We start from the raw sequence: 12,345 nt of genomic DNA, 5'->3' as shown, positions 1-12,345 counted from the left end.
CACGTTGGATGGATACGCAGTATTCGGAGATTATATACTATTTGCACAGTACCCGAGAGAGAATTGTCAGGGTATGTGCTTCGATAAGTGTCGAAGTGGTAAGGTATATCACTCAATCCGTGATAAGAAGATTGCAGCACTACATTTATACCAATGCTCATCACTTCTGTAAATGAACATTCATACCACCTTTTTGATCTTCGTTGACATTCAAAGACCTTACTGTTGTACATCATCGGATACGTCTCGATAGCTGCTATCAGAAAATAACTACCGAACTGAAGCATCCCATTAAAACAAATTCACCATATCTCTGACGCGACCCGCAACAAAAAACCAACGTCATATTATGACCCCCGTTGTCCCATGCAACATTTGTGTCACAAACTTTTCAGCTACTGTCATACTTTCAGAGTTATTTTAGATGGCAATTGTTAGTGACTCACACTGTATATATAGAAAACATCCGCAAACATAGAATAACTGCTTTCATATTTACTGTTGGGAATTTCCTATTTGCACCTTGTTTTAGGCTTTCTAGTTGTCACTCCCATATACAATGCACTATAATTTTGGTATTCATGTTGTTGAATGCAAGTCAATCATAGATTTGGGCTGCTGTATCACTTGAATTGATTTGGAGAGTGCATCTTGTTTGATACAGCAAGTGAAGGATCATTTCTGTGATACGTTTAAAATTGTGTGCTTTGCTTAACGCATCAACGTCACTTGGTAGTATGTCACTTCGCTTTATAAACTGTCATTAGATGCTCTTCATAAGATATGTTTCACACACTGCAATTATATTTGTAAATGTCATGAATAAGCGACTTATTACGTTAATAGGCAATCAGGTAAACATAAAAATGGTGAATACGCTTTTAGAATATTACATTTATTAACAGATATCTCAGACATTCACGTATAGCTAATGCACTGATAATGTAAAGTTGAAATGAAGATCTGTCTGAGAACGTAGTTTATTACAATATACGTAAGTTATGGGTGGAATGTCACTTATGCAAGTGAAATGACTCTTCGCGCGTTTTGGTTGATGAAGTCCAGGTGAGCGGATACCCTGGTGTAGACGGACGGAGCGCCTGGGTATCCACACGGGTCCACTCCCCAGGACACCACACCGATCAGTTCGCCGTTCTGCGCCAGGGGACCGCCGGAGTCGCCCTGAACACAGTGAAACATCAGAGAGTGGGTAAAAATATCTCAGTGCTTCTAGCAACAATTTTGCAATGGAATTATTGTAAACTCATCAAACATTATCTCAAAAAAGTCTGTATTTTTGGAAAGTACAACACCCAACAAAAAATCTTCAGTTAAGGATAAGAAACAACTTTCCCTGTTTTTAATTTGAATGAGTAACTGAACATTATGTTTAGTTCACCATGGTCTTCGGCCTGTTGGCCATTCTGAAGTAATCGGGAGTTATTTATCAAAATAGTTGTCTTGGTGCGAATATACCGTATATACTCAACTGTTTCCATCACAAGATGAATCGTAATTGCTTACAAGTTATAGGGTAAATAGGTCTAAATTAATAAATAACCTATAAATATGTGAAGTCCTTGTTTAACAAAAGGATGAATTGCAAGTTGTGACTTACACCGCAGACGGAGATGCCATCATAAATGGGTCCCGTGCAGACCATAGTCTCCGTAAGCGGGTTGGAACCCACGTCCAGGTCGTCGATATTTTGGCTGCAAGTTTCATAGTCGATTATGCTGACGTCGACAGTTTGCAGAATGTCAGGTGTGTTGGCCGTTTCCGTTGCAACCAGCCAGAAAGGACGGCAATGGATCCACCTGATATAAAATTGAAAAGTATTTTGCAGTAGAGTAAGTGGTCCAATGACACAATGTTAACAGTACTTTACATAACTGAAACGCTTTCGAAAGATACCTAAGGTTCAAAGTTACTCCCAATGTCATCCCTTAACCCATCCATGTTCGATTTCCCACCGTTTCTGTAAATCGTTTGTGTCAAATGTCCGAATAGTTCCATTGAAAAATCCGCATCCAGTTTCCTCCCAAATCCTTTAGGAATCTAAGCTTGCTCCCGACATCAACGAGACGTTAAATCTTAAGTTCCTTTTTTCTGCAATAATAATATAACATCAAAGAATTTATTTACTGGGTTCCTATGTTTGTATAGCCCTGAAAGTGATAAACTTATCCAAAATAGTACGTTACATTTGTCGTTTACTGCACACTGAATGCCAGATGCGACTTTGGCAACAACACATGTGGAGAGAGATGTGTTACTATTCCGTTATACATCACCTTCGCGTAAGCTTCGAAAGTACTGTGAAATTTATTTTGTGAATGTTAATATTCCGATAAGTGACAACAATGAAATTATACCCTTTAAAACTCACTAAAGCAACTATACAAGGTGTCAAATTACTCGCAGTTAATGTTTTGCCATACGCATGAGACTGAACACTAATCAAAGACTTAATAACAAAAGAAGTTCCCTTCCCGTATATCTGTTGCCTAACTTACGAAGATTTAGTACACATATCTGTACAGATAAAGGTTAGGTTTAACTTGACAATTGTGGGGAATAGTTTACCACTTATGTTGGAGATTAGGACAGACAGCCTTCGGTCTGCTAGTAAATTAACGATTGCGGTCCCGAGTTGGCGTATCTGCAGGGATTGAACCGGCGCTCGGCAAGCTGATGGCCTGGACGTACGTTCCCAGAGACAGAGAGGACTCCAACAGGAAGACGGCGATGTCGTTTGGAGCTACACCTCTGAGGAAAAAAAGAATTTATTTCTGTAAGCACTGTATTACGCCACCTGCATTACAAAAAGTCACAACTGTTGAATCATACTGAACAAAACATATTATAGGAGTCGCTACTAAAAGGAAATACGTTATATTTAACTGAATTCCTCTGCGAATTTTGACATCAGTAAATTTTCTCTGACAGTGCAGTTGTTTATCATGACTTCTTACATCTACAGATTCTCAAAAGAAACTATGCGGCTCGAGAGGCCTTTTAAGGATGAAAATATCTTATGATGTACTTATGCAAGCCGAAGCAACAAATGTAACCTTGTTCTACAACTGGAATTTGAACCCGAGTCTTTTCCTCACTTGGCAGATGGGATAACCACTACGCCACCCTGCCACAGTAGCTTTGTACAACTGCGCTGACCACGCTAGCGAACCTTCGTCCTAATTCCATAAACTTTTCATTTGTCACTTCAGTGTGTGTATACACATTCTACAAAATCTTATGGATAACATTCAGTCACACATCTGCATTCTGTACTATGCATTCGCTAACGTAGTTAAAATAATTTTTAACTGTATTGCAGCTATAACTTATTGTTGTCCCAATTAACCTAACTGAATTTGGTGAAAAATAGGATATCAGTAACTCATGACTCACGACTTACAGATCGTGAAAATATCGCAGTTCTATTAATGACGTCGGTACTGGTTCCAAGCTTACGTACTCACCCAGGATAGTCTGGTCCGAGACTCCGACCTCCTGCTCGCTGCCCTCATTGCTGCTCAAATCGTGGTCTCCGGCGACGGCCTGCCAACGACATGTTACATGGTCGACCTGGTTAAATTTGCTTCCTTTGAAAGTGTTTATATTCTTACCATGTAATGATGTTTGTCACGTGTTTTAAAAGAAAACTAATATCCAGGGAGGTATGTTTCGTCTACACAACTAAATCTAATTCAGTTTGTTTTTCGTACGCATTTCACTTCTTTTACGGATGAAGCGTCTTTTGTGACCTGTATTGTGTCTCTATGTTACGTTTTATCATGTTACTGTCTTGTTTCAGGTGTGAAACAACTTTTGCAGCACAAGTTTTCTGAGGTTAAATTATGGATTATGAATAGTGAAAGTGAAGTATTGTAATAACTGAGGGTGAAAATCGCCGGGAATCGTAGATCTGGAATACGCAAACCGAGTAAACACATCTTCCCAATCACACATATGAGCTAGCAACATTGGAAATCGTAAATAACACCAAACGATAACTTACCTCACGAAACTTGTGCCGAAAAAGTTGTTTCCAACCTTAAAGACAAGAGAATGACGAGATGAAGCTTAACGTTCTTGCATATCTGGAACTGTCCCATAATGCATTTACTAAATATTTAAAAACAAACAGGTAGTGCAGCCTTCTGAAGAAGCCTCTTAAATAAAATAAGCAAACCACGTGGAAAAAAAACGAACTGCCTTTCATTTAGTTACAAAGACTGAACATACCTTTATGAATTTTGAAACAACTAAGAAACGATGGAAAACATCTACAGATACGATTTATTTTCCCCACTTTCTACATTTAAAACTTCGTTAGAAGTTTCTAATGTTCCATTATCACGTGGATTAACTGTTTCAAAAGTCAAGAACTGAAGATTTAAAACAACGTCTAACATGCAAATAATCACTTTAATATGTTTTTTTTTCAATAATTTAGTTCACGTTTTAATTATCTAAGTGACGAAACTGATGAGGTGCCAACTGAATTTTCTATTATTTTCTCATTCCTCTAGAGATAAATTTTCCTTCACTACATGAAGACGTCAGAAGCTTGCTCGCCCAATACAGTATTACTCATTAAAACTATTAGTAGTTTGGCTATAGTAAAATAGTTTTTATTACATTTGCTGTACGTTAATGTACAAAATGTTTTCGCTACTACCGGGCTGGATTTCAAATAAATATTGATTTCTTGGCTCTTAACACCTCATCAATACCAAATACTTTTAAGAATGTGTCCCGTAGCTCCTGACTTTGTTCCGGGAAATCATTAGATTCATATTCTCTTAGAGTAAACCGCATCTATATTTTTCTGAGGACACATGATAGTTTTCCCTTTCATTTGGATGTTACTGCAGAATTAACATGTTGTTCATGAAATATCCACTAATATACGGTGTTGAGTTGGTAGTATTCCTAGAAGTTAATGGGACTTGTAAGGTAGATGTTACTGGGAAAACATGATGTTAGCACCAATGATAGTGTGCGTTGTGTCCTAAGTCATGTTTGAATAACCAAGAAAAATCATCCGTAATAAGAGGTGATGGTCGTTGTACGTGGACAAATTTAAAAAATCGCCTGCAGTCATAATACATTTCTTGTGTTTCACATATTTAACTTGCAAGTCTAGCCCACCAACTTGGTCTACATATGTGGATCAAAATGGCAGGTGTAGTGTGACAGTGGTCATACTCACAATGTAGCTTCCAATGCTGACGGCGCAGTGTCCGGCGCTGAGGATGGCGTTGCTGGAGAGGACGGAGCCACCACAGTTGTGGTACCGCAGGCCCAGCACCACGTGCTGCAGGGACACCTGGTACGGAAACTCGCCTGCGAAGAAGATCAACATGAGTTGTCAACACACCTCTGCTCGAGCACCGATTTTCACGTCCCCACTTAACAATCCGAAAACCATTACTAGTGTCGCTTGCCCTTCCTCAGTTAGGCTTCCCACCGATTGGATTTCCATAATGCAGAAGGTTGAGAGAAGAATATGATACAAGATGAATTTGAACGTCCAGCTACCAACGGCTGTAATGTTACAACAGAATAATTTCCTTATTTGGTTATCCATGTATTATTACGCTTCAGACACCTTATTTTTGACAAGTTTTCATTTATTCAGATGCATAAACAAAGAAGCAAACAACATTGGTGTAGGGGCTCTATCCTTACATCCTGAAAGCTACACACCAATAATGTTTACTACGTGACATTTTGTACTAATGTCACCCGAAGTTATCTGAGCTGATGATGTCTATGTTATAGTTGAAATCTAGATCGTCCGTAGTAAAACTACGTATTTCCCGATCGACAGCTGTTATTTTCGCTATTGTCTAAATTGAACTTTTATACTGCTGACTACTCAACCAGTCCAGTTCTGTTAAAGCAAAGTTCTTTTTTTTAATCTGGAGATCTTGTACAACTAGTGTGTTGGAGGCGCTGACGCACAATAAGTTACATTGGAGTCTCTAGACGGAAGTAGCGGTTACTTGACCAAATGGTTTACTGCAAGGAGAGATGGATACTCACCTCTGGCGGCGTCGTGTCCCCCGTAGATGCGTCCCCTGGAGAGAGCGAAACGCCGAGCTGGTCCAGTGTGCGGCAGACGACGCACTGGAAGCGCCGAACCTGCAGACAAACACACCAACATTCAGCTATGCCTTTAATGTAATCTCCCCACGAACTGAAACCTTAACATTTGCTTATCCTGCGCAGATTCCTCACAACTGAGGCGTCCAAACTCATTTCGAAAACTGACAAAACAGGTAGGTCTGCCGCTCATTTCTTGCCTCTCCACCAAAATTGTGCTCAAACCAGCTTTGCAAAGTAGAAGAAAAAGAGCTATGATGGCAGAAATTTGCGCCCAATTACAGGAAAGTTGCTGTAAGAATGTTGGTCGTAGATTGCGCCACGAGAATACTGCTCGCAAGATGCAACTTTCAGTACTCTTTACCAGATTAATTAGTCCATTTTAACTTGCTACAAAAACCCGGTGAAAGTGTAACTCCACTAAAACTAAAAAATGAATATCAGAACAGCATTCTGTTCCGCTACGGTTTCTCACCGAGCACACAGGCGACGAGGCCCAAGACGAGCACTGTCTGTCTGAGCATGTTGAGGTGTGTTGTGGTGTGGAAGGTCTGCAGTGTTTATACACACACCTCCAATCACGATAACTCGTGCGCAGCTGACCTTGCATTATACTGAGAAGCATTGTGATTGGCTGAAAGGATTGCATCTTGATCTTATCTTTGGTGGTTCATACAACATGAGCAGGTAACTTCAATTTTGATTTTAGATAACATCTTTGACCAATGTCTTCTGCGGCCTTTCTGTGATTTCATAAAAACCCTTCAACAATGCCCTTTCGACCATCCTCGGTTGTGTAAATATCCAGGGACCAAAAGGCTATATTTTCAATCGTACAGAGGCAAAGAATGTGTAACCTCCCAATCTATCTTTAAAACGGTTTACCTACAAAAGTAAGTCCGAAATAAGGCTTCAACTGAAATGTCCTCTCATATACAAAGTTAAGACGCATGAATTTCTGTAGTAACGAGATCTGACTACACTATTTAGGGAATATGATCTAGAGTAGGACAGGCTTACCTCGCACAAAAGTTCTTCATTGTTTTACGCGAAACTGATCATTCGTAGCAAATATCTGAAGTTACATAAAAAGCGTATAACCAACGGTGTTTCTAGCACAGTTGTATACAATGCGCGCGGTCTAGCGTACTATTACCAAAAGTTCACAAGTACACCAAGTAATATGGTTTCACTTGATAGGATGAAGGACTATAACAGTACCAGCTCCATAAAAATCCTTTCTGAAATGCGTATATAGACAGGGTTGCAGAGTAGTTTGTTCAAGATCTGCTATTAATCGTAAAATGATTTTAGGAAGAACTAATTTTGCTGATTGTGAAGTAATGTACACTACATCGAATGTACTAACTACAAAGTTCAAGTCATTGTCAGTATAATTTCGGTTGAGAAGGAACGTAATGGCGAGGAAATTCAATTTACTTTGCAAAAGGTTTTAGTAGAAAAGTATATAATTATTTACTAAATGTAATGATACCACTATGACACAGGCAACATTAGTGCTCAGAACATATGGCACGGAAAGATTAGACACCTGAAAACTTGAAACAAAATAAAATCTATAAACGTCGGTAACAATGGATAACATCCATTGGCAGGACGTTAGGCGCATTTAAATCCATTCAGATGGATTAATAGCAAACTGGCTCTGTAAAGCACATCGAAGTCTACCCTCTTCAGAACGTCACAAATAGAACTTCACCACAGGAAAAGCGCGCATTAAAACAATGAGAGATTTGGTGAAATTTTTCGCTATTACCTCGGAATGTCTACCAAGAAAGTAAATACATTAACTACCTGATGCCTATGAATGATTAGCAGAGTCGTATTGCAAGTGTGCTCATCCTCTTCACAACCAGACCGCGTGTTACCATACACCACACCGCGCCACTCACCGACCACACCAGATTAGAGAAGAGACGCTATTGTGTTTGAAGCATGCTTCCCAAAAACACTTACGCTTGCAGAAATCGATAGGTAGGTACAGACATGTATCCTTACAGTCAGCTTGCGAGTTAATAACAAGGGTAATAATCTGAGCAAAGTAGCAAATGGGGCAATAACTTTCAAAGGCCGAGGATACTGTTTGGGCAGTTAGTTCGTCTTACGTGGTGTACTTGATGTTCTGTCATAATGCAGTGGATATGCGAAACTCTGACATCATGCTAAAGAAGCTCTCTGATTTGTTAAGTAGTGAATTCACAGAACATGGTCACAATTGTTAAGCTGCAAGAAATGGCTGTAAGACCAATAGTTAGAAGTAATACTACGGCTCACAGCAAAGAGCTGTTTAATAACAGTAGATGTCCTGACTGTACCAAGTGAGTACTTTTGCCAGTGGCTCGTGTACATCATGTACAACATTGAGATGTATTTCTCTAATAGGTCGATACATAATCATAGAACAACAGCAGGTTTGGACTTACATTTATCAAACAAATATATACAGGGTGTTACAAAAAGGTACGGGCAAACTTTCAGGGAACATTCCTCACACACAAGGAAATAAAATATGTTATGTGGACATGTGTCCGGAAACGCTTACTTTCATTTTATTACTTCTCTTCAAATCACATTAATCATGGAATGGAAACATAAACCAACAGAACGTACCAGCGTGACTTCAAATACTTTGTTACAGGAAATGTTCAAAATATCCTCCGTTAGCGAGGATACATGCATCCACCCTCCGTCGCATGGAATACCTGATGCCCTGATGCAGACCTGGAGAATGGCGTATTGTATCACAGCCCTCCACAATACGATCACGAAGAGTCTCTACATTTGGTACCGGGGTTGCGTAGACAAGAGCTTTCAAATGCCCCCATAAATGAAAGTCAAGAGGGTTGAGGTCAGGAGAGCGTGGAGGCCATGGAATTGGTCCGCCTCTACCAATCAATCGTTCACTGAATCTGTTGTTGAGAAGCGTACGAACACTTCGACTGAAATGTGCACGAGCTCCATCGTGCATGAACCACATGTTGTGTCGTACTTGTAAAGGCACATGTTCTAGGAGTACAGGTAGAGTATCCCGTATGAAATCATGATAACGTGCTCCATTGAGCGTAGGTGGAAGAACATGGGGTCCAATCAAGACATCACCAACAATGCCTGCCCAAACGTTCACAGAAAATCTGTGTTGATGACGTGATTGCACAATTGCGTGCGGATTCTCGTCAGCCCACACATGTTGATTGTGAAAATTTACAATTTGATCACAATGTAATGAAGCCTCATCCGTAAAGAGAGCATTTGCACTGAAATGGGGATTGACACATTGCTGGATGAACCATTCGCAGAAGTGTACCCGTGGAGGCCAATCAGCTGCTGATAGTGCCTGCACACGCTATACATGGTACGGAAACAACTGGTTCTCCCGTAGCACTCTCCATACAGTGACGTGGTTAACATTACCTTGTACAGCAGCAACTTCTCTGACGCTGACATTAGGGTTATCGTCAACTGCACGAAGAAATGCCTCGTCCATTGCAGGTGTCCTCGTCGTTCTAGGTCTTCCCCAGTCGCGAGTCATAGGCTGGAATGTTCCGTGCTCCCTAAGACGCCGATCAATTGCTTCGAACGTCTTCCTGTCGGGACACCTTCGTTCTGGAAATCTGTCTCGATACAAACGTACCGCGCCACGGCTATTGCCGCGTGCTAATCCATACATCAAATGGGCATCTGCCAACTCCGCATTTGTAAACATTGCAGTGACTGCAAAACCACGTTCGTGGTGAACACTAACCTGTTGATGCTACGTACAGATGTGCTTGATGCTAGTACTGTAGAGCAATGAGTCGCATGTCAACACAAGCACGGAAGTCAACATTACCTTCCTTCAATTGGGCCAACTGGCGGTGAATCGAGGAAGTACAGTACATACTGACGAAACTAAAATGAGCTCTGACATGGAAATTAAGAGTTTCCGGACATATGTCCGCATAACATCTTTTCTTTATTTGTGTGTGAGGAATAATTCCTGGAAGTTTGGCCGTACCTTTCTGTAACACCCTGTATACGTAAATGAAATTGCATAACACATTGCCCAAGAAAATGAGAACGAGGCCCGTGGTGCATGACTGTAATGTCTCGTCATCCTCATGAACTCACCATCTCAGACATCACTTAGGGCCTCTGAGTGGACAGAGTGGAGGAAATGAAGGGGTCCGTGGGATACAGTTTCATGTTTACAGGCTTGCAGACAGCTTTCATAAAATCTGAAGTTAGTGCAACGCGCGCAACAAGTCTCAAGAAATTTCTTTGACTGAGGGCAGAGATGGCTGGAGGGGGGGGGGGGGGATGAGCGAGCAGCAGGTAAACCTTTCTGAGTCTAGTGCTTGAAAGTTTCAATTGTTTTTGCACAGGAATAAAGTTATAGTTTCACCGGTCTTTAGACCATAAACTGAATCATATAGTGCTAAGAAGCAATATTATACTCTTTTTTTGGTTTAGTTCAATCCTTGACAACTTCCACAATAACTGATATCCATACATACAAATGAATCCTAAGGTTTCTTTGACTTTCACTGCTGTTTCATCTCGACAGTAACAAGGAATATTGAAAAATGTGAAATGTTTCAATAAAATTAAAAGTATATAAAAATTCATATGTTTTATAAATAATAAGTGATACAATACAGCTGAATTCATTCTGGTTTTTAGAAAGAAAAAAAAAACAAATATTTTGACATTCGTCTGAACGGAATGGACAGTGTCTTGAAAGGTAGAGATAAGATGAACATCAAGAAAAGCAAAACGAGGATAATGGAATGTAGTCGAATTAAATAGGGTGGTCCTGCGGGGATTAGATTAGGAAATGAGACACTTAAAGTTGTAAAGGAGTTTTGCTATTTGGGGAGCAAAATAACTGATGATGGTCGAAGTAGAGAGGAGATCAAATGTAGACGCAGTGGCAAGGAAAGCGTTTCTGAAGAAGAGAAATTTGTTAACATCGAGTATAGATTAAAGTCTCAGGAAGTCGTTACTGAAAGTATTTGTATAAAGTGTAGCCATGTATGGAAGTGAAACGTGGACGATAAATAGTTTAGACAATAAGAGGATAGAAGCTTTCGAAATGTCGTGCTACAGAAGAATGCTGAAGGTTAGATGGGTATATGACATAACTAATGAGGAGGTATTGAACAGAATTGGGCAGAAGAGAAATTTGTGGCACAACTTGACTAGAAAAAGGGGTCGGTTGGTAGGACATATTCTGAGGCATCAAGGGATCACCAATTTAGTATTGGACGGCAGCGCGGAAGGTAAAAATCGTAGATGGAGACCAGGAGATGAATACACTAAACAGATTCAGAAGGATGTAGGTTGCAGTAGGTACTGGGAGATGAAGAAGCTTGCACAGAATAGCGTGTAGACCTGCATTCTCTGGACTGAAGACCACCACAACAACATGGAATACTCGTATATAGTTAGAAAAACATGGCTCGTTCTCTCTATTTTCTATTCGTTGTAGTGGTGATTTGTGACTATCAGGGAGTGAGAATGCAGGAGAAGTGGGATTTTATTGAGTTTGTGTATTAGGTTCAAATGGTTCAAATGGTTCTGAGCACTATGGGACTCAACTTCTGAGGTCATTAGTCCCCTAGAACTTAGAACTACTTAAACCTAACTAACCTAAGGACATCACAAACACCCATGCCCGAGGCAGAATTCGAACCTGCGACCGTAGCGGTCTTGCGGTTCCAGACTGCAGCGCCTTTAACCGCACGGCCACTTCGGCCGGCTGTGTATTAGGTGCGGAAAGTTGTTGGTATGGTGGAAAGGAATAGGTTGTGGGCTTTGAAGTGGAAAAGTGTCTAGAAGAGAAAGGTAAAATGATAGCAAAGAAGACTGTGAACCTTAGAATAAAAAGGAAAGGAGATGAACAGGCAGGAGAAAGGGAAGAAAGATTAGAGTTTAACGTCACGTCTACGGTGAAATCGTTGGATACTTACAGTATAGGCGGGTTTGGAAAAAGATGAGAGAGACAGGGGCAGCCAAGTCCTTTTCAATGGAACCGTTCCAGAACTTTTGGTACACGATTTATGGAAGTGACTGATATCTACCTGAATTGAAGGAACAGGAAATTAAACACCCACCATCCCAAATTCGAGCCCAGTGAGATAAATACAGTGCCATAAGGCTATGTTGGTAAGGAGGAAAGGAGCCCACATGTGGAGACCAGATGTTTTTGATGTAGAAGGATGGGTACCT

General features: G+C 40.5%; 1 protein-coding gene across 1 annotated transcript in view; it reads right to left on the bottom strand.

Moving 5' to 3' along the window:
- The window catches only part of LOC126151559 (trypsin-1-like), a 58,121-nt gene extending 51,480 nt beyond the window's left edge, over window positions 1-6,641 (bottom strand). The window contains exons 1-4 of the mRNA XM_049915949.1: window positions 6,593-6,641; window positions 6,058-6,156; window positions 5,222-5,355; window positions 3,486-3,564 (exon numbers count right to left, since the gene is read on the bottom strand). Of these exons, the coding sequence (XP_049771906.1) occupies window positions 3,486-3,564; window positions 5,222-5,355; window positions 6,058-6,156; window positions 6,593-6,641 (361 nt within the window). The remainder of the gene's footprint in view (window positions 1-3,485; window positions 3,565-5,221; window positions 5,356-6,057; window positions 6,157-6,592) is intronic.
- Window positions 6,642-12,345: the final 5,704 nt, after the last annotated feature.

Source organism: Schistocerca cancellata, chromosome 2, assembly GCF_023864275.1.
Source record: "Schistocerca cancellata isolate TAMUIC-IGC-003103 chromosome 2, iqSchCanc2.1, whole genome shotgun sequence".
NCBI lineage: Eukaryota > Metazoa > Arthropoda > Insecta > Orthoptera > Acrididae > Schistocerca > Schistocerca cancellata.
Note: the sequence above shows the minus strand (reverse complement) of the source record. Positions and strands in the feature narration are given on the sequence as shown.